We start from the raw sequence: 24,507 nt of genomic DNA, 5'->3' as shown, positions 1-24,507 counted from the left end.
TTGAATTTTGCTGGGATGTTCTTTTTTTACCATTTTGCATATTATATATTTTTTGAAGGAATCAGTGTTCTAGTGGATTTAAGGGTTAAGCCAATTTGTTTTTATTTACATCAAAGACAAAGGTACATTTTTAATAACCTTTGTAGACATTCCACCTTAAAACTAAGACAAAGTATTTATCACAAGTTCATTGGATGAAAATATTCTAAAATATATGCTATTTAACATTTTAATTTTATTTTCAGTGTAGCATTTCTCCAATTTAATTCAAGAGAGTTATGCTATATAATAACAATTATTTATTTAATGGATGAACTTTAAGCATACGAAGCATTAACAAATATAACTCTAGTTTTACCCTATATTTTTCTTTTTTATTCCACTTCTTTTTTCCTTTGTTATGTTAATTGCAATTCTTTTAAACCTACTTTTAGCATATTAGTAATAAAAACTATTTTTATCGATGCAATAATATTATAAACTTGTACAAATTTAAATGATTAAAATGAAATGACATTTTAAAATAATTATTTTATCGACTGCATTATGAATAACATTATCTGAATTGGACTTACTAAAAAAAGTAAAATTTCTAAATAAATATTTATGAATACGAGAATTTATTACCCAATTTTGTTTCACTTTTGTTTTTATCGAAACTTGTTTTAAAAAGTAAATAATTGGGCAAGGAATTAGCAACACTGTAAAAAAATCATTTTTAAAATGTTATGTTTATTGCAAAACATTTAGTTATAATATATTAAAAAAAAATATATATATTTTTTAATTTAAGATTTCTTAAATATTTTAAGAAATATTAGCCCGACAGAAAAGCGGTAGAAAAAAAATTTTATTCTTCTCAAAAATAGTAAAAAGTAAACTTGAATCCAAAAATACAAAATCCTCAAAATAAGTCGTAGCCTATATTTGAAGCGTTTTTATCTTAATTCTAAAGATTTATTTTAAAAAATTTAATTTTTAATTTTTTTTTTTTAATTTTAGCCTGCGTTAGAAAAATGTAAAGAAATTTAACATAGTAATGATTTTGCGTTAATGATTTTTTTACCATTTAGTCAATTTTTTTTTTTGAGAAACATGAATTTCGTAAAGAGTACACTCAAACAAGTATATACGGCCTTATGTTCGGCCAGGCCAAATCTTATGTACCCTCCACCATGGATTGCGTAGAAACTTCTGCGAAAGACTTTCATCCACAATCGCATTACTTGCGTTGTGGTAATACTTACCGATGGCAAGGTATCTTAAAACTTCTTAACATCGTTTTCTAAATTGTGAGTTAGTCCATACGTGGTATATATTAGACAAAAAAATTTATTATGGGTAAGTCTACAAATAATTACGAATCGATATGGACTTTTGCGCAGTACGTTGAGAGCCAGAATTAATATATGGGGGTCGCTTATATGGGGGCTACAATTATGAACTTGATATGGATCAATTTTTGTGTGATTGGGATCGATTTATCTGAGGGCTATATATAACTATAGACCGATATGGACCTAGTTAGGCATGGTTGTTAACGGCCATATACTAGCACAATGCACCAAATTTCAACTGACTCGGATGACATTTGCTCCTCCAAGAGGCTCCAAAACCAAATCTCGGGATCGGTTTATGGGGGCTATATATATTTATGGACTGATATGGACCAATACCTGCATGGTTGTTAGAGACCATATACTAACATCACGTACCAAATTTCAACCAAATCGGATGAATTTTGCTCTTCCAATGGGCTCCGGAGGTCAAATCAGGGGATCGGTTTATATGGGGGCTATATATAATTATGGACCGATGTGGACCAATTTTTGCATAGTTGTTAGAGACCATATACTTACACCATGTACCAAATTTCAGCCGGATCGGAGGAAATTTGCTTCTCTTAGAGGCTCCGCAAGCCAAATCTGGGGATCGGTTTATATGGGGGCTATGTATAGTTATGGATCGATGTGGACCAATTTTTACATGATTTTTAGAGATCATATGGTAACACTATGTACCAAATTTCAGCCGGATCGGATGAAATTTGCTTCTCTTAGAGGCTCCGCACGCCAAATCTGGGGATCGGGTTATATGGGTGCTATATATAATTATGGACTGATATGGACCAATACCTACATGGTTGTTAGAGACCATATACTAACATCACGTACCAAATTTCAACCAAATCGGATGAATTTTGCTCTTCCAAGGGGCACCGGAGGTCAAATCAGGGGATCGGTTTATATGGGGGCTATATATAATTATGGACCGATGTGGACCAATTTTTGCATAGTTGTTAGAGACCATATACTTACACCATGTACCAAATTTCAGCCGGATCGGAGGAAATTTGCTTCTCTTAGAGGCTCCGCAAGCCAAATCTGGGGATCGGTTTATATGGGGGCTATGTATAGTTATGGATCGATGTGGACCAATTTTTGCATGATTTTTAGAGATCATATGGTAACACTATGTACCAAATTTCAGCCGGATCGGATGAAATTTGCTTCTCTTAGAGGCTCCGCACGCCAAATCTGGGGATCGAGTTATATGGGTGCTATATATAATTATGGACCGACGTGAACCAATTTTTGCATGGTTGTTAGAGACCATACACTAACACCATGTAACAAATTTCAGCCGGATCGGATGAAATTTGCTTGTCTTAGGGGATTCGCAAGCCAAATCTGGGGGTCCGTTTATATGGGGGCTATACGTAAAAGTGGACCGATATGCCTATTTGCAATACCATCCGACCTACATCAATAATAACTACTTGTGACAAGTTTTAAGTCGATAGCTTGTTTCGTTTGGAAGTTAGCGTGATTTCAACAGACGGACGGACGGACATGCTTAGATCGACTCAGAATTTCACCACGACCCAGAATATATATATACTTTATGGGGTCTTAGAGCAATATTTCGATGTGTTACAAACGGAATGACAAAGTTAATAATCACTTACACGTCTCCAATTCTATGGTGGAGGGTATAAAAACAGCGAACCCATCAGGATTCGCTGATGGATTCGAAAATGTTGGTTAAGTTTAGAAAATTTTAACTAAACTGTATTACAAATGCCGATATGATTAAAAAAAAATAAGTAAATATTTTTCAACAAATTTAAGAAAATTAAAAATAATTATTGTTTTTTTTTTTTGTTAAAGATAATTTCGTAGTTTGAAGGAAAAAATGGAATTCAAAAATGTCTTTAGTGCTATACAAAGTTCAAGATGGGCGAATTATTGGTAAAAGTGACAAATTTTTAGAAATTCCGAACTAATTTTTCCCCTTTTTTAGTTCGTTCAACGTAGGCAAAAAAAATATTAAAATCAAGGAAATTTTCTGAAAAAGTAATAACTTTATGATCTAAAATAGTGGTAAAATGGCTTTAGTGTCATTGTCGTCTAACTTTTGTTTCGAGTGTAGTTAAAAATTTTAAATGTCAGTAAATTCTTGTAGCACATTATGGAAATCTCAAAAAATGGAATACAATTTTTTTAATGTTTTTTTTTTTTTTTTGGTGTATTGTATTTTTGTAATTTTTCATGATTTCTAATTATAACTTTTTATCGGGCAAACATTTAAGTTTGGATCATAAATTCATTAAAGTATACACAGAAAAAATGTCCATGATTAATCTCATACTATATTTAACTTATTTTTATTCCAAAAAAAGTATTTGTTTATAGTTTAATTTTATTATTGTTTTCGAAATTTTCCAAAACAATTTTCCTATCCCAAGTACGATGATTCATTCACGAAATTAATTGATCCAATTAATTTTTTGATTGAAATGTCTTCAATCACAGAAATGATAGTATCAATTAAAAATTTAATTGAAGGTCAATTGATAGTATCAATTACAAATTTAATTGAAGGTCAACTAAAAAATTAATTGATCCAATTAAAAAATTAATTGATACTATTAATTTTTGTGATTGATTTTTATTTCAATTAAAAAATTTGTTGATTTAATTAAATGTTTAATTCAATATTTTTTAAAAATCAATTAAAATTTTAATTGAACAATTTTTCGTGAATTTTTTTTCTGTGTATGTCTCAAAAATTGTATAAACTAAACTTGAGTATAAATTTCAATGGTCGTACAAAAAAGTTTAATAAAACAAATAAAGCACAAGAAAATATTCATGCGATTCCAAAAAATATTAATAATGAACTACCCAGCATAATTTTTATAATTTTTTATAATTTTTAATGGATTCTAACGCTTGTCGGAAACGTTTGACTTCAAATATTTCCAAAAATTCACAATTTTTCCAGATTGGATTTAGCATTTTTTTCGACAAAATTTAAATGATTTGTACCATTTTATGAATTCTTACTCTGCTTTTAACCTATTTGAAACAAAAAAGTTAAAATTACCCATTAAAAATATGAAAAACCCAAGTTATAAAAAACTGAATTAAAAGAACTTCCTGGGTTGTTAAAATAAAGAACATCATTGGGAGTGCATCTTCTGGAAGTGCTTTTAAAGTTGTGCCTTTGGAAGAACTTTCAAATTTTTTTGCTGGGTACTTCATTATATAAAATCCAGGATCCTAAGGAAGGCGTATATAGAAGACCATGGCATGTATACAGCCACAATAAAGTTTACTTCGATCCAATGATTCTGCCCTTCCCGTAAGGCGCTAATGATTTTTTTCCTTTACTTATATTGTAGTTAATTTTTTTGCTATGATGAGGTGTAATTTCGTACATGGTAGTTACGAAATATGTCATTGTCTTACAACCGAAGAAACTTTTTATTAAAAACTATGAACATTTTCGTGAAATGAATGGGTCTCCGGACTCACATAATATGACAGATAACGAGTGTTGTAAAACATTTAAGTACATTAAATCAAAGTAACAGAAACATGAGCAATTATATCAATGATTTACTTAATTGCATATTTGCGAACAAGGTTTCCATATGACTGGCAATTTTTGGCATATCCATACACAAATCCAATGTAAATGTCGATGCCAATTGTTTGGATGACATGTGGAATGAGACATGATAATGAATCTCCTCCATTGACATTAAAGGTGTACAGCAAGTGATAGAAAAATGTCGGTGACTTTCGAACATTTTCGTGACTCCCAATAACAATTGATCGAATGAGCGTGGGTTAACAAAAAATTGTGCAAGTACGTTCATTTGTTTTTATTTTTTCACGCCAATGATGCAAAATTTGGTACAATTGTACTAAATTTGGTACACTCCATATAACAAAATTACAATAGTCCTAAAATGGTCTATTAAATACAATGTGAAAGTAGTATAACCACAAATATAGATGTTATTTAGATTTATTCGTAATTATCTCCCTTGTCCGGGTTTACGAATTAGCAAAACAAAAAAAAAAATCCCTAACCTGCATCTTTTTAGCGACCTATCTGGCTTTAAATCTAGGACTAATAAAATTAAAATTAGGATAAAGATCTCATTTATCAATTCTCTTCATTCTCTTTTCGTAAACACGTACAAACAAATGTTTGTATAAAAATCCAAATTATAACGGATACTTCAAAGTAAAAACTGTTTTCTTAATTCAAAAAAAAAAAAAAAAATAAATAAATAAATAATTAAAACTTTAAACCAAAGACGCTAAATCCTCAAAATAAGTCTTAGCCTATATGCGTTTTTATCATATATCTAAAGTTTCAATATTTCAGTTACTTTAAGGACAATTTCTTTAAATCAAAAATGTGTTTCTTTATTTTAAGGAAAATTAGCCTTAGTTCAAAGATATGCGACTTTAACGAAGGGACTCAAATTTACAACATTTGTGTCCTAAATTGAATGAAAAAAAAATTAAAGTAAGTGAAGATTATAAACTTTATTTTAATTAAAATTTCATTATTTAAAAGAAATTTGTCCTTAATATTTAGTAAATTTTGCATCCTAAAATTCAGGTGGCGTAATTTTTTATATCTCGTAAATATTTTTTTCAGTGTAGAGACTTGATCCATCTAATTTTCATTTTCTTTTTGCGTTATATTAATAATGTTATTCTTGTCCAGTTTTCAGTTCGGTTTAAAAATCCAAATTAAAACAGATACTTCAAAGTAAAAATGTTTTTTTTTTAATTTAAAAAAATGCAAAACCTTACTATAAGTCTTTAGCCTAACAGGTTGGCTGATAAGTCCCCGGTCTGACATATAGCTAGCGATGCTAGTATTAAATGCATATTATTTTTATATAGTACGAACCTTCAAATGATTCGTGTCAAAATTTGACGTCTGTAAGTCAATTAGTTTGTGAGATAGAGCGTCTTTTGTGAAGCAACTTTTGTTATTGTGAAAAAAATTAAAAAAAAATGAATTTCGTGTTTTGATAAAATACTGTTTTCTGAAGGGAAAAATACGGTGGAAGCCAAAACTTGGCTTGATAATGAGTTTCCGGACTCTGCCCCAGGGAAATCAACAATAATTGATTGGTATGCAAAATTCAAGCGTGGTGAAATGAGCACGGAGGACGGTGAACGCAGTGGACGCCGACGAAAACATCAAAAAAATCCACAAAATGATTTTGAATGACCGTAAAATGAAGTTGATCGAGATAGCAGAGGCCTTAAAGATATCAAAGGAACGTGTTGGTCATATCATTAATCAATATTTGGATATGCGGAAGCTCTGTACAAAATGGGTGCCGCGCGAGCTCACATTTGACCAAAAACAACAACGTGTTGATGATTCTGAGCGGTGTTTGCAGCTGTTAACTCGTAATACACCCGAGTTTTTCCGTCGATATGTGACAATGGATGAAAAATGGTTCCATCACTACACTCCTGAGTCCAATCGACAGTCGGCTGAGTGGATAGCAACCGGTGAACCGTCTCCGAAGGGTGGAAAGACTCAAAAGTCCGCTGGCAAAGTAATGGCCTCTGTTTTTTGGGATGCGCATGGAATAATTTTTGTCGATTATCTTGAGAAGGGAAAAACTATCAACAGTGACTATCATATGGCGTTATTGGAGAGTTTGAAGGTCGAAATCGCGGCAAAACGGCCCCATATGAAGAAGAAAAAAGTGTTGTTCCACCAAGACAACGCACCGTGCCACAAGTCATTGAGAATGATAGCAAAAATCCATGAATTGGGCTTCGAATAGCTTCCCCACCCACCGTATTCTGCAGATCTGGCCCCCAGCGACTTTTTCTTGTTCTCAGACCTCAAAAGGATGCTCGCAGGGAAAAAATTTGGCTGCAATGAAGAGGTGACCATCGAAATTGAGGCCTAGTTTGAGGCAAAACCGAAGGAGTACTACCAAAATGGTATCAAAAAATTGGAAGGTCTTTATAATCGTTGTATCACCCTTGAAGGGAACTATGTTGAATAATAAAAACGAATTTTGACAAAAAAAATGTGTTTTTCTTTGTTAGACCGGGGACTTATCAGCCAACCTGTTATATTTGAAGCTTTTTTATCTTTAATCCGAAGATTCAATATCTCCATTAATTTAAAGATTATTTCTATAAATCAAAAAAGGAAAATTCGCTTACTTCAAAGAAATGTGATTTTAACATAGGGACACGAATATCAAAGATTCGAATTTAAAGCGAAAATTATAAACTTTATTTTAATTAAAATTTCGTTATTTTAAAGAAATTTGCTCTTAATTATTATGTAAATTTCGTGATTGCGTAAATTTAGATTGCATATTCCTCCATATTAGGTCAATATTTTTTTTCAGTGTAAGAATGATAATAATATTGCCTCTGCAAAAACATTCACGTAAATCGGACTACAACTTTGGCCTCTGTGATCATATGAGTATAAATTGGATGAATGAGGTATATGGGAGTTACATCGAATCAGAACGGATTTCCAAAATCTATATGGTTCTAATCTGACCCAAAACACATCCTTGTACCAAATTTGAATAAATTTGGGCTGAAACTAAGTAAACATGAGCTTTGGGATTTTTCCAAGAAAACCTGTTCGCTGCATGTACCGGCGTACCCTTTCGATTAAGACTTGATCTTAAGAGCAACATCGATACAAGCAAATATTGTTTTTTATCATATGATGAATTTATTTCGCGTGTGTGATATATTCACATTCACAAAAATCTCATGAAATGTCAGTTGAAATATTCAACCATACACATGCTTTTGTCAGCGTGTGTAAAAATGTAATCACCTGCATATCTCTAAAAATTAACATTTAATTCTTTCATTTGTCCACGAATGCTTCAAGCATGGTAATTAAATTAAATTATCGCAGACAATGTGCGTGGCACATACACATTGGCCCTCATTTATTCTGCTAACATTTTCAAATTCTGATATTTTTGGTAGTTTTGTGAATATTGATCGATTTGATTTTATTTTTGTTATTTAGATTTTAATTCATTTTTAATTTTCCTTGTCTTTTTCTCTTTTTCGGTTGGCATTACCATAATTGGCCACTATTGCAGACATTGACTTCACGATGGGGCGAATGCGTACCAGCTGCGTGCAGTGGATCGGATGTTGAAATTTATTTGCAGCATTTTTTACAACGCAATGTGACGGTCACCGACAATATGTGCCAATCGCCACAAATTGAAACGTCTGTGACTTGTGGAATGATCATTTACGCGTAAGTATGGTTCTTTTGTTTTTTTGCAAGTCTCTAGTTCTTGTTTTATGTTATTGGCTTTAGCTCGGAAGAGGTAAATTGAATTGGCCAGTTCCATTAAAAATGCATACAGGTTTTACAAAAATTATGAAAAAAACATTGTATCAAGTTAGGAAGGCTTACATAATTTTCTAGACTTGTTTGATTAAAGAATACATTACATACAGACATAACAAGTCTTGAGAACAGTATCATATCTTTGCAAGTAAAAAATATAGTGTATGAGCAATAAACAACAGATATTTTGGCTATGGCTAGGTAGTATTCATGAAAATTTGATGTGTCGTAACCGAAACTATTCAGTGATGGTATGTCATTAGTCTCAAGCATGCGGTATTGCTGAGGGCATTGTACAACAGGTTGGCTGATAAGTCCCCGATCTAGCAAAGAAAAACACATTTTTTTGTCCAAATTCGTTTTTATTATTCAACATAGTTCCCTTCAAGAGCGATACAACGATTATAACGACCTTCCAATTTTTTGATACCGTTTTGGTAGTACTCCTGCGAGCATCCTATTGAGGTCTGAGAACAAGAAAGTCGCTGGGAGCCAGATATGGAGAATACGGTGGGTGGGGAAGCAATTCGAAGACCAATTCATGAATTTTTGCCATCGTTCTCAATGACTTGTGGCACGGTGCGTTGTCTTGGTGGAACAACACTTTTTTCTACTTCATATGGGGCCGTTTTGCCGCGATTTCGACCTTCAAACGCTCCAATAACGCCATATAATAGTCACTGTTGATGGTTTTTCCCTTCTCTAGATGATCGAAAAAAATTATTCCATGGGCATCCCAAAAAACAGAGGCCATTACTTTGCCAGCGGACTTTTGAGTCTTTCCACGCTTCGGAAACGGTTCACCGGTCGCTGTCCACTCAGCCGACTGTCGATTGGACTCAGGAGTGTAGTGATGGAGCCATGTTTCATCCATTGTCACATATCGACGGAAAAACTCGGGTGTATTACGAGTTAACAGCTGCAGACACCGCTCAGAATCATCAACACGTTGTTGTTTTTGGTCAAATGTGAGCTCGCGCGGCACCCATTTTGCACAGAGCTTCCGCATATCCAAATATTGATGAATGATATGACCAACACGTTCCTTTGATATCTTTAAGGCCTCTGCTATCTCGATCAACTTCATTTTACGGTTATTCAAAATCATTTTGTGGATTTTTTTTGATGTTTTCGTCGGCAACCACCTCTTTCGGGCTTGAATTTTGCATACCAATCAATTATATATTGATTTCCCTGGAGCAGAGTCCGGAAACTCATTATCAAGCCAAGTTTTTGCTTCCACCGTATTTTTTCCCTTCAGAAAACAGTATTTTATCAAAACACGAAATTCCTTTTTTCCATTTTTTTCACAATAACAAAAGTTGCTTCACAAAAGACGCTCTATCTCACAAACTAATTGACTTACGAATAATTTGAAGGTTGGTACTATATAAAAATAATATTCATTTAATACTAGCGACGCCATCTATGTGTCAGACCGGGGACCTATTAGCCAACCCGTTAAATGCTCTTGGTACTCAATTTTTCATCATAACTACTTTTTTTCTGGGAAGCTATATAGTATAGTGCTCAGTTCACTTAAACAAATTAAGAAAACTTACAGCCTCCGAGGATGGGATTGTAATCTAAATCAGACGATTTTTCAACCCTTCGACTTTTTTAAAATTTTGAAAAGTCGATTTTTTTTTTAATTAAGAACGGTCCAATTTTTGAACTTTTAACATTTCACAAAGTCGACTTTTCGAGATATAGACCAAAGAATGAAACCGCCGACCATTTTTTGCCAATCGACACCGTCGACGCATCTTGACTCAAATTTAGTGTCAGCCGCCGCCGATAAAAATGGGTCGGCTTCATTTGGAAAATTAAATTTTTCATCTTTTGAGCTACTGTATAATTGTACATATTCCTACTCACCACATGTCTCTACGTATGTACCCCGTGTTTAGTATGATTTAATATAAAATAGATGATATAGTCTACATATACTGTCAGAGATACCATAGACGTATTTTCATGATATTCCCCCTTTCATTGGATGTCGACTTTTTCGTTAAAAGTTGATATAAGCGCATTTTTAATAAATATCCAAAGTCGATTTCAATTTCGAATTTGAAGATTATAAGAAGTCGACTTCGATTTGTTGACAAAAAGTTGAAATGTCGACTTTAACCATTTGCATTCCTAGTTTAAGTCTCCTTCGGTACACACAAACAACATTTTGGTGATTCAATCAAGAAAATTAATTGATCCAATTAATTTTTTAATTGAAATGTCTTCAATCACAGAAATTATAGTATCAATTAAAAAAATAATTCAAAGTCCATTAAAAAATTAATTGATCCAACTGAAAAAATTTATTGATACTATTAATTTTTGTGATTGATTTTTGTTTCAATTAAAAATTTTGTTGAATCAATTTAATTTTTAATTGAATATTTTTTAAAACTCAATTAACATAAGACTTTAATTGGAAAAATTTTCGTGACATTTTTTTCTGTGTAGCAATGTAGAAGTACGTTGGGTTGCGTAACGAATGTGCTGGCGTCTACATACGGTAAAAGTAATTTTCTTGCGCAGTTACTGGGTGGCTTATACACACAATTTTTTTCCGATTCAATTATAAAATTAATTGATCCAATTAATTTTTTAATTGAAAATTAGGGCTGTGGAGTCGGAGCTGAAGATTTTGCTGGAGTCGGAGCCAGAGTTGTAGAAATTTTGCTCGACTCCGATTCCGGCGAAACAAAATTTGAAAAGCACTTCCTATCTTTGTAACTAAAGAAATATTTCAACAAATTAGATTCCATTAGGGGTTTTAATCGAACAACGAAAAACGAAGTACTGGTTTTCAGGCCATTCAAAGTGTATTTATATGGGTGACATTTCACAGTGATATAAAAAGTAGGTTGTACTAGAATATGGGCAGAATTGATCAATTGTATTGTCCATTTTTATCATATTAAAATATCGATTTTTGACCTGTACTCTTGACAAAGGTACAATTTTAAGGCAATAAATATAGCAGAAGAACCTAACGTTCTGAATTTTTGGCAGGCATGTCGACTTCGATAATGGGTCATACAATTTTGTGATATAGCAGCTGCATTTGGGAGCCATCGTGGTGCAATGGTTAGCATGCCCGCCTTACATACACAGGGCCGTGGGTTCAAATCCAGTTTCGACCAAACACCAAAAAGTTTCCAACCTCGGTTATGCTGGGGATATTTCTGAATGTTTCAAAAAATTGTTTTTGTTGTTTTCGTTCAGTCGTTTTGTTTTTAAATGCATATATCATCCGTGATGCGCATTTAGACTGATTGTCTGTACGAAGTACACATAGTGTACCGTAGTACGCATTATTGATTAGCCTATCATTACCGGTTATTTTTATGGTGTATGGAAACGTGAAAATGTTGTCCAAAATGGTTGGGAAGGCAGCTCTTTCGGATTTCCACATCCTCATCAGTTCCCTTTATTGGACGATCTACTGATCTCAATTATTAGACTATGTTGGTAAGTCATTCTTCTATTGCAAAGAACGAGCTTAAGCAAATCCAACATGTCCACAAAAAGAAATGCAGTAGAAAACATTTTCACCTTCCAACTACACCACTCCAGTATGTTGCCGTCGGCAATTTTAAATTGGAAATATTTTGGTGATATTTTGATTCTCATACAATACAATTTTCCGGTGTACAAAACATTGGGATGCATAAATTGTATGAAGAAATTTCATAAATTAAAAAAATTCTACGAATGCATACATGTAAAGATGGGATTTAAATATCCTTTACTGACGTATAAAAATGTAATTACAAAATGATGAAAATAAAATATTGTGACAGAAAACTCAGGAAAGTGTCAACGACTTCAGGCACTTCTTAAGTGAACGACTTTCACACAGCAACTTCCTCTTTGATGTCTCTATTTTTTTTTTCATTCAAAATCAAGGCCAACTATGCTTAAAAGAATAATTTTAAAAGTAAATAAATCATTGTCGACTGCGGCTAACTACAATTTGAGTGTATCCATTCTACATACATAATATTTATGAAATGTTATCGATAAAATATACATTTATCGATACTGAAAAATATGTACTTTTACATAATATTTACGAAAATGTTCATAAAGTAAAAAATGTATACGAATGCATACATAACATATATGAATTGTTTTATATTATAAATGAAATACACATTTTTTGAAACCGACAATATGTACTTTTACATAATATTTACGAAAAGCCCCACACATTAAATGAAACTCGATTTTCACAAATAATTCCAATCCAATCTTAATTATATTTGTAAAACTCAATTTTTTTCTTTTCATTTCAGCTCAATCTTGACCTTCTTTATATTATTAACGATTTTTAGTACAGTTTATCATGTACTCTCGATAAAAGCAAGTAAACGTGATAATAGCCTGAAACAAACCATGAAAGAAAACAATATTCGTCATATTGCCTTATTATCGTTCTCAATAATTGGTAAGTAACAACATTATAAAATTTTAGTTATTAAGGAAATCAAATTAATGGTGCCTGCGATTTTCAGATATTGAAAGGGAAATGACGCATGAATTCTTTTACATTTGTACATTGGCATTGTTTCATTTTATGTTTCCTCCTCAGAAGATATATATAATAATCGTGCCAGATTGTCTGGCAAATCATCAATGAGATGCATTATGTATGCATAAGTCAATTAAATTTAGTAACAAAAGTTGAGAACCTAAATGCTGGAGTTAATATATTCTTAATAACGCATCCAAAAAAGATTATTTTTAATTTTTACAAAAAAAAAAATGCAATTAACACATACAAACAACAAATAATTGTGTCATGCCCCCATAAAAAATTCCCTTATGGTCTCTAAATTTTTTGAGGGTAAATAAACCAGAATATTTAGCAATCGTTTGTTGTGATGGCTTGCCTCCACCAACAAAAGGATCTTTATCCATAAATATATTATTATTATTTTTTTAATATCATCTCGTGTTGATTTAACATTTATTTATCAAATTCATTTTTTCTTTTTCTTTTTTTTTACGCAGAAAATACGAAAAAACTGTTTCAACCTAGCAGAGATCAAAGCGGCCTTAAACCTTTGAATGGAATTAAGGCCTTGGCTATGATTTTTATTCTCTTTGGTCATGCTACAACATTCATCTATGGAAGTCCCATGTTAAATGTCAATTTTTTCACAGAGGTATGCACAAATTGATTTTGTATAACATTTGTATTTTTATCCTATACTTTGACTACAGTTAGTTTCTTTTATCTATGATCCGCGGGTATGCACAAATTGATTTTGTATAACATTTGTATTTTTATCCTATACTTTGACTACAGTTAGTTTCTTTTATCTATGATCCGCGCAAGACCATTTGTTGTATTAAAAAAAATATCACCAAAATATTTCCAATTAAAAAGTTAATTAAAGATTGTAAAAGTTTTACCATTAAAAATTAACTTTTTAATCAAACTAGAAACATTAAGTCACTTAGGTCAATGAATTAAAATTTTTAAACTTTTAAATAAACAAGTATATAAGGCCGTAAGTTCGGCCAGACCGAATCTTATGTACCCTCCACCATGGATTGCGCAGAAACTTCTACTAAAAACGGTCATCCACAATTGAATTGCTTGGGTTGCGACCGATGGCAAGGCATCTTAAAACTTCTTAACATCATCATCTAAATTGTAAGTTAGTCCATGCGGGATATATAGTAGACAAAAGAAAGGTCGATTAAATACGTATATATTCAGTTCTTGACCGGTATATATAGCGAAGAAATAATTACGAACCGATATGAACTTTTGTGCGGTAATTATAGAGCCAGAATTGAAATATGGAAGTCGGTTTATATGGGGGCTATATAAAGGGTGATTTGTTAAGAGCTTGATAACTTTTTTTTTTTAAAAAACGCATAAAATTTGCAAAATCTCATCGGTTCTTTATTTGAAACGTTAGATTGGTCCATGACATTTACTTTTTGAAGATAATTTCATTTAAATGTTGACCGCGGCTGCGTCTTAGGTGGTCCATTCGGAAAGTCCAATTTTGGGCAACTTTTTCGAGCATTTCGGCCGGAATAGCCCGAATTTCTTCGGAAATGTTGTCTTCCAAAGCTGGAATAGTTGCTGGCTTATTTCTGTAGACTTTAGACTTGACGTAGCCCCACAAAAAATAGTCTAAAGGCGTCAAATCGCATGATCTTGGTGGCCAACTTACCGGTCGATTTCTTGAGATGAATTGTTCTCCGAAGTTTTCCCTCAAAATGGCCATAGAATCGCGAGCTGTGTGGCATGTAGCGCCATCTTGTTGAAACCACATGTCAACCAAGTTCAGTTCTTCCATTTTTGGCAACAAAAAGTTTGTTAGCATCGAACGATAGCGATCGCCATTCACCGTAACGTTGCGTCCAACAGCATCTTTGAAAAAATACGGTCCAATGATTTCACCAGCGTACAAACCACACCAAACAGTGCATTTTTCGGGATGCATGGGCAGTTCTTGAACGGCTTCTGGTTGCTCTTCACTCCAAATGCGGCAATTTTGCTTATTTACGTAGCCATTCAACCAGAAATGAGCCTCATCGCTGAACAAAATTTGTCGATAAAAAAGCGGATTTTCTGCCACTGAATTTGGTAATAAAATTCAATGATTTGCAAGCGTTGCTCGTTAGTAAGTCTATTCATGATGAAATGTCAAAGCATACTGAGCATCTTTCTCTTTGACACCATGTCTGAAATCCCACGTGATCTGTCAAATACTAATGCATGAAAATCCTAACCTCAAAAGAATCACCCTTTACAATTATGAACACGAGTCTATCACAAATGGCAGATTTTTTTTTACTGTTTGGTAGATTGGTAGAATTCTTGACGTTTTGGAAGATTTTGCAAAATATTCCTCTCCAACTAAGAGCTGCTTCATAAATTTTGTATAGAAATATCATGTTGACAAAATGTTCTACAGAAATAAAATTCTGACAAAATTTTCTATAGAAATAAAATTTTGACAAAATGTTCTATAGAAATAAATTTTTGACAAAATTTTCTATAGAAATTATATTTTGAAACAATTTCCTAAAGAAATAAAATTCTGACAAATTTTCTATAGAAATAAAATGTTGACAAAATTTTCTATAGAAATAAAATTTTGACAAAATTTTCTATGTCAATAAAAATTTGGTGGATTATTTTTGGCTCGAGTGGCAATCGTGGTTTTTCTGCGGTTAGGGATCGGTTTATCTGGGGGCTATCAGATGAATTTTGCTCCTTCAAGAAGCTCCGGAGGTCAAATCTGTGGATCGGTTTATATGGGGGCTATTATAATTATGGACCTTCTCTTAGAGCATCCGCAAGCCAAATCTGGGGATCGGTTTATATGGAACAACACTTTTTTCTTCTTCATATGGGGCCGTTTTGCCGCGATTTCGACCTTCAAACGCTCCAATAACGCCATATAATAGTCACTGTTGATGGTTTTTCCCTTCTCAAGATAATCGATAAAAATTATTCCATGCGCATCCCAAAAAAACAGGGGCCATTACTTTGCCAGCGGACTTTTGAGTCTTTCCACGCTTCGAAGACGGTTCACCGGTCGCTGTCCACTCAGCCGACTGTCGATTGGACTCAGGAGTGTAGCGATGGAGCCATGTTTCATCCATTGTCACATATCGACGGAAAAACTCGGGTGTTTTACGAGTTAACAGCTGCAAACTCCGCTCAGAATCATCAACACGCTTGAATTTTGCATACCAATCAATTATTGTTGATTTCCCTGGGGCAGAGTCCGGAAACTCATCATCAAGCCAAGTTTTTGCTTCCACCGTATTTTTTCCCTTCAGAAAACAGTATTTTATCAAAACACGAAATTCCTTTTTTCCATTTTTTCACGATAAGCGTCTTTTGTGAAGCAACTTTTGGCTTCACAAAAGACGCTCTATCTCACAAACTAATTGACTTACAGACGTCAAATTTTGACACGAATCATTTGAAGGTTGGTACTATATAAAAATAATATGCATTTAATACTAGCGACGCCATCTATGTGTCAGACCGGGGATTTATCAGCCAACCTGTTAGGAATACAATTAGTAGTGTAGTCAAGTGTGGTAAATTTTATTGAAATCGGTTCAGATTTAGATATAGCTCCCATATAAAGGGTGATTCTTTTGAGGTTAAGATTTTCATGCATTAGTATTTGACAGATCACGTGGGATTTCAGACATGGTGTCAAAGAGAAAGATGCTCAGTATGCTTTGACATTTCATCATGAATAGACTTACTAACGAGCAACGCTTGCAAATCATTGAATTTTATTACCAAAATCAGTGGCAGAAAATCCGCTTTTTTATCGACAAATTTTGTTCAGCGATGAGGCTCATTTCTGGTTGAATGGCTACGTAAATAAGCAAAATTGCCGCATTTGGAGTGAAGAGCAACCAGAAGCCGTTCAAGAACTGCCCATGCATCCCGAAAAATGCACTGTTTGGTGTGGTTTGTACGCTGGTGGAATCATTGGACCGTATTTTTTCAAAGATGCTGTTGGACGCAACGTTACGGTGAATGGCGATCGCTATCGTTCGATGCTAACAAACTTTTTGTTGCCAAAAATGGAAGAACTGAACTTGGTTGACATGTGGTTTCAACAAGATGGCGCTACATGCCACACAGCTCGCGATTCTATGGCCATTTTGAGGGAAAACTTCGGAGAACAATTCATCTCAAGAAATCGACCGGTAAGTTGGCCACCAAGATCATGCGATTTGACGCCTTTAGACTATTTTTTGTGGGGCTACGTCAAGTCTAAAGTCTACAGAAATAAGCCAGCAACTATTCCAGCTTTGGAAGACAACATTTCCGAAGAAATTCGGGCTATTCCGGCCGAAATGCTCGAAAAAGTTGCCCAAAATTGGACTTTCCGAATGGACCACCTAAGACGCAGCCGCGGTCAACATTTAAATGAAATTATCTTCAAAAAGTAAATGTCATGGACCAATCTAACGTTTCAAATAAAGAACCGATGAGATTTTGCAAATTTTATGCGTTTTTTTTTAAAAAAAAGTTATCAAGCTCTTAACAAATCACCCTTTATATCATTCGCCTGATTTGGACTAATATGACCACAGAGGCAAAAGTTTTACTCTGATTTACGTGAAATTTTGCAGAGAGAGTAGAATTAACATAGTAACTATATGCATGTGAATTTTATTGAAATCGGTTCAGATTTCGATATAGCTTCCATATATGTTTTTCCAATTTAGGCCAAAATGGCCAAAATACCCACATCGCCACTGCTAAGTCGAAAACTTATAAAAATGACTCAAATTTTCCTATTACTCTAATACACATCTATCGACCGATGAATCATAAATACGCTTTTGCGAAGTTGCCTCAAAGTTGGTTCAGATTTAAATGTTTCCCATATTTTTTTAGTAACATTGTGCTTCATCCCAGGGCATAAGTCGATTTAAATTTTAGTTCTAGAGATTTTGTAGAAGTACAAAAAATTGTCTCCAAACCGGTTAAGATATACATAAATATTTGTATATGGGAATATAAACCTTCATGAAGGAGTTGAGATGATAACACAAATTTTGGTCTACAAAGTGGTGAAGGGTATAATATAGTCGGCCCCGCCCGACTTTAGACTTTACTTAATTGGTTTAAATTCATGAAGTTAAAAAAATCAATTAACACTTAAGTAATTAATTTAAATTAATCACAAGCATTAATTGTATCAGTTAATTTATTAATTGACGTTTATGATAGACACTATCACTTCTGTGATTGAAAACGTTTCAATTAAAAATTAATTGAAAATCAAGAAAATTTGCTAGTAAAGGGCCGGTACTCTGTTCGGTTTTCTCGTTGAAACTCCATACAAAACCAAAAAATCCAAAAACTAGAGAAATTTTTTCCATTTGTGGTACTTTGTTTTCTTTTCGAGCATGGCGCCATTTGCAATGTACGAGGGCGGTTCGGAAACTTCTTAGCCTATCAATGAAAGAGAATAGTTAGTTTTTCAAAAATATTTTTATTTTTCAATATAATCTCCTGAAGTTTAATACACTTAGTCCAACGCTTTTCTAGCAATTCTATCCCTTGATTAAAATAGTTTTCCTCAAGGTCTTCAAAATAGTGGTTTACAACTGTAATTGCATCTTCATTTGAGGTAAAACGCTTGCCAGCAAGGAATTTTTTTAGATTTGGGAACAAGTAAAAGTTACTGGGTGCTAAATCAGGAGAATAAGGTGGGTGGTCAAGCAACTCGTACTTTAATTCGTTGATTTTAGCAATTGTTAAAATACTCTTGTGCGCTGGTGCGTTGTCTTGATGAAAAATTATTTTTTTGTGTTGTAAGCCAGGACGTTTTTCTCGAATTTGTACATTTAATTGATCCAAAAGGTTGCAATAGTACTCTGAATTTATTGTTTCACCCTTTTGCAGATAGTCAATCAATAAAATACCTTAGAAGTCCCAAAAAACCGTTGCCATAACCTTACCAGCCGATTGAATTGTTTTTGCCTTCTTTGGGGCACTTCCTCCAGCTTCAGTCCATTGTTTGGTTTGTTCTTTTGTCTCTGGAGTATAGTGGTGGATCAATGTCTCATCAACAGTTATGAAACGACGCTTAAAATCCATTTTATTTCGCTTAAAACGATCCAAACAAGCTTGAGAAATGTTTATTCTTATGCGTTTTTGATCGACTGTTAACAAATGCGGCACCCATCTTGCAGAAAGCTTTGTCATCTGTAGTTCTTCATGCAAAATTAAATGGAATCGATCATTTGAGATGCCCATGATATTAGCAATTTCACGCACTTTTATTCGTCAATCATTTAATACCATATCATGCATTTTGGCTACAATTTCTGTTGTTGTTGCTGTTTTTGCACGTCAACTACGTGATTCATCTTCAATGCTTGTACGACCACGCATATGAAGGAGCACTTTCACCTAACACATTAACCATATCATTAGGAATTTCTTGTCCCCATAAACCTTTTTTATGTAAATATTTAATGACAGCACGCATTTCTAATTTTTCCATTGTAAAAAAATTGCGGATTCGTCTTTTTTGAACACCTTTTTCTATATGAAGGAGTTGCCAGATCGAAACAAAATTTAACATGTGTTCATAATAGAGATGGAAGTTTCTAAAACACTTAACTTTTTTCTGTTGATACCGCGCTTTTTGTGCCGAACTGCCCTCGTAAATTAAGAAATAATTTATTTATTAAAACTATTTGTGTCGGTTTATAACGCAAACACGGATCATATTTTTGTTCCGAAAATATACAAAGGATCAAAGGAGTATCAGATCAATTGCCCAAGGAAAAATAAAATGTTAATTTTGTAATAGCAAGCAGCAACCACTAACTTAATTCAATATCGATTCCTTACCTAAACAAACATCGCTTTCTATGTGCGAAATAATGGTTTCTATATTTTTTTCGCAAGAACGAAAATAGTACCGGCCTTAAGGAGAAAATTTTACCACAATCAAAACTAATTTTCATGAACTAAATAAATAAATAAATTCGATTTAGAAATTTTCATATGGTCTGTTTTAGAGAGCTCCATTAAAAATTTTACCATATTTTGTTATTCTCTCTTAGGTGTCTTTTAACCGTCGGATAACGATTAGTATTCAATTTCTTACTTAATACTACGCAGTTTTTAACTGAATCTTAAGAACAACAACGAGTGACAAATATTCAATATTCTCATGACTTGGTTGATAAAGAAATGAAAGTAAAAACTCGTTTACGGGACATAGCTTAATGAATTGCACTGCAATTTCAAAAGTTGTTGGTGTTGTTATGTAGAAAAAAAGAAAAATACATTAAAGTGAAAAAACTGCAACAAATCACGCTTCTTGAGATTTATTTTTATATTTTAATTCATTGAGTGTTATCAGTTTTCATAATATTACTGGTAGGCATATATATTAAAGTAAACAACAATTGTGCCATGTAACGATTTCATAGATTTGGAACTTAGGTAAACTTAACATACACTGAAAAAATATTGACATAATATGAATGATTATACAACCTAACTTTTAGGGTGAAGAGCAAATAATTGAGTACTTTCATAAAAAAACCTTTTTTTTTAGAGATATTGGTCACTGGTTTTCACATACCAAAAAGTTTTTCAGCCGTAGATTATCGCACCTCAGTAATGCTGGTGACATTTCTGAGTGTTTCAAAGCTTCTCTAAGTGGTTTCACTGCAATGTGGAACGATGACAAAAACATGAAGGGATACACACAATATTCAGCAAATCTAATTGTAGTTCTAGAATCTAGACCTCAAATCGGAGGCCCGGTTTATAAGGGGGCTATATCAAAAACTGTACAGATACACAATATGTTATACTTATTTCCACTACCTAAATTTCAATACTATATATTTAATTTTTTTTTTTTATTTACAGAATGCAAAAAGCCCACTTTATGGTTTCATTACAAATTCTTTGTTGTTTGTGGACATTTATCTCCTTCTAAGTGGATATTTATTTTTCCGTTTGGTCATTGTTGAGTTGGAAAGGCGCAAGGGAAAATTGAATCCATTATTTTTATATATAGGCCGTTATATACGGTTAACACCGGCTTATATGGTGGTGATTGGATTCTATATGACTTGGTTGACTAGCATCAGTAGTGGACCCATATGGCGTGAACGAATAGAATTGCAACAGGATCGTTGTCTTGAATCATGGTGGTTGAATATTTTATATATTAACAATTACATTAACACAGATAAATTGGTAAGTTTTTCAAATTGAATATATGTTTGTATGTTAATTAATTGATCCAACTAATTTTTATATGAAATTGCTTCAATCACGTAAATTATAACATCATTCCGGTCAAAAATTGAATTGATTATATTAAATTTTTGCGAGATTTCTAAACTGGATCAATAAATCTTTTGACAGGTTTTTATTTATATTACTGGGCTATTTACGTCGTTCTAGTATAAATGCAAATAAACTTGTTTTATTCAATAATTATATTTATTTGAAATATAATTATTTTACGTTTATAAATTATTAAAACCGGACATCGCAAACAATATATATAAATAATTAAACAAACTAAATAATTAAAAAAACATATATTAACCTATAAGAGAGAAGTTCACTACTGTGGTATCACAATGGACTGAATAGTCTAAGTGGTCCTGAAATATCGAAATTAACCATCTTCAAATAGGATAAATAATTTAATTTCTGTATTTTCAACAAATGTTTATCTCTTTTTTAGTGTATGTTTCAATCTTGGTATCTCTCAGCCGATACACAATTATTCTTTGTGGGTCCATTGATTTTGATTATGATTCACAAGTGGCGCAAATTTGGATTATCCCTATTGGCCACACTTACGGTGATAACATCTGCCACACCATTCATAGTGACATATATAGATGATGTTGAACCCACATTGATGATCAATAGCAGGTATTTAAATATGAGAATGTAAACTATTCTAGATAGATGATTGTTTTTTAATATGAATTTCCGCATCTTGTTTACCATTTCAGTATTGCTGAGGATCTACTGAGGAGCGATTATTACCATAATAACTATATGAAGACCCATATGCGTGCTTCGGCCTATTTCATTGGTTTGGCAACTGGTTATTTGGCTCATGTGATGCAAAGTAAAAGGTAAGGAGAATAACTTAAAGATTGATTCTATACTAAAACTAAACAAATTCTATAATTAAACTAAACAAAACTATGTATTTGGGGCAAAAGAATACAGAGGGTGTCAAATTTGATTTCTATAGAAAATTTTGTCAAAATTTTATTCTATAGAAAATTTTGTCAATATTTTATTTCTATAGAAAATTTTATTTCTATAGAAAATTTTATTTCTATAGAAAATTTTGCCAAAATTTTATTTCTATAGAAAAATATGTAAAATTTTTTTTATAGAACATTTTGTCAAAATTTTATTTCTATAAAGGGTGATTTGTTAAGAGCTTGATAACTTTTTTTAAAAAAAAAACGCATAAAATTTGCAAAATCTCATCGGTTCTTTATTTGAAACGTTAGATTGGTCCATGACATTTACTTTTTGAAGATAATTTCATTTAAATGTTGACCGCGGCTGCGTCTTAGGTGGTCCATTCGGAAAGTCCAATTTTGGGCAACTTTTTCGAGCATTTCGGCCGGAATAGCCCGAATTTCTTCGGAAATGTTGTCTTCCAAAGCTGGAATAGTTGCTGGCTTATTTCTGTAGACTTTAGACTTGACGTAGCCCCACAAAAAATAGTCTAAAGGCGTCAAATCGCATGATCTTGGTGGCCAACTTACCGGTCCATTTCTTGAGATGAATTGTTCTCCGAAGTTTTCCCTCAAAATGGCCATAGAATCGCGAGCTGTGTGGCATGTAGCGCCATCTTGTTGAAACCACATGTCAACCAAGTTCAGTTCTTCCATTTTTGGCAACAAAAAGTTTGTTAGCATCGAACGATAGCGATCGCCATTCACCGTAACGTTGCGTCCAACAGCATCTTTGAAAAAATACGGTCCAATGATTCCACCAGCGTACAAACCACACCAAACAGTGCATTTTTCGGGATGCATGGGCAGTTCTTGAACGGCTTCTGGTTGCTCTTCACTCCAAATGCGGCAATTTTGCTTATTTACGTAGCCATTCAACCAGAAATGAGCCTCATCGCTGAACAAAATTTGTCGATAAAAAAGCGGATTTTCTGCCAACTTTTCTAGGGCCCATTCACTGAAAATTCGACGTTGTGGCAGATCGTAAGTCTATTCATGATGAAATGTCAAAGCATACTGAGCATCTTTCTCTTTGACACCATGTCTGAAATCCCACGTGATCTGTCAAATACTAATGCATGAAAATCCTAACCTCAAAAGAATCACCCTTTAGAAAATTTTGTCAAAATTTTATTGCTATAGAAAATTTTGTCAAAATTTTATTGCTATAGAAAATTTTGTCAAAATTTTATTGCTATAGAAAATTTTGTCAAAATTTTATTTCTATAGAAAATTTTTTCAAAATTTTATTCTATAGAAAATTTTGTCAAAATTTTATTTCTATAGAAAATTTTGGCAAAATTTTATTCTATAGAAAATTTTGTCAAAATTTTATTTCTATAGAAAATTTTGCCAAAATTTTATTTCTATAGAAAATTATATAAAATTTTATTTTTATAGAACATTTTGTCAAAATTTTATTTCTATAGAAAAATTTGACATTTTATTTCTATAGAAAATTTTGTCAAAATTTTATTTGTATACAAAATTTTGTCAAAAATTTATTTCTATAGAAAATTTTGTCAAAATTTTTTTTCTATAGAAACTTTTGTCAAAATTTTATTTCTATAGAAAATTTTGTCAAAATTTTATTTCTATAGAAAATTTTGTCAAAATTTTATTTCTATAGAAAATTTTGTCAAAATTTTATTTCTATAGAAAATTTTGTCAAAATTTTAGTTATATAGAAAATTTTGTCAAAATTTTATTTCTAGAAAATTTTGTCAAAATTTTATTCCTATAAAAAATTTTGTCAACATTTTGTTTCCATAGAAAATTTTGTCAAAATTTTATGTCTATAGAAAATTTTGTCAAAATTTTATTTCTATAGAATTTTTTTTTTAAATTTTATTTTTATAGGAAATTTTGTCAAAAATTTTACTTTTATAGGAAATTTTGTCAAAATTTTATTTTTATAGAAAGTTTTATCAAAAATTTTTTTTTATAGACAATTTTGTCAACATTTTATTTCTATAGAAAATTTTGTCAACATTTTTTTTCTATAGAAAATTTTGTCAAAATTGTATTTCTATAGAAAATTTT

The 24,507-nt window shown here is 32.4% G+C and overlaps 1 protein-coding gene across 1 annotated transcript in view; it reads left to right on the top strand.

Annotated features, from left to right (window-relative positions):
* LOC142229248 (nose resistant to fluoxetine protein 6-like) overlaps nt 1–24,507 on the top strand; it is an 84,615-nt gene that overhangs the window by 58,182 nt on the left and 1,926 nt on the right. Inside the window, exons 3-8 of the mRNA XM_075299786.1 lie at nt 8,429–8,592; nt 12,993–13,144; nt 13,711–13,865; nt 21,110–21,442; nt 21,942–22,135; nt 22,219–22,344. Of these exons, the coding sequence (XP_075155901.1) occupies nt 8,429–8,592; nt 12,993–13,144; nt 13,711–13,865; nt 21,110–21,442; nt 21,942–22,135; nt 22,219–22,344 (1,124 nt within the window). The remainder of the gene's footprint in view (nt 1–8,428; nt 8,593–12,992; nt 13,145–13,710; nt 13,866–21,109; nt 21,443–21,941; nt 22,136–22,218; nt 22,345–24,507) is intronic.

This window comes from Haematobia irritans, chromosome 3, assembly GCF_050003625.1.
Source record: "Haematobia irritans isolate KBUSLIRL chromosome 3, ASM5000362v1, whole genome shotgun sequence".
Taxonomy (NCBI): Eukaryota; Metazoa; Arthropoda; class Insecta; order Diptera; family Muscidae; genus Haematobia; species Haematobia irritans.
The sequence above is the reverse complement of the archived record's forward strand: the minus strand, read 5'-3'. Positions and strand labels throughout refer to the sequence as shown.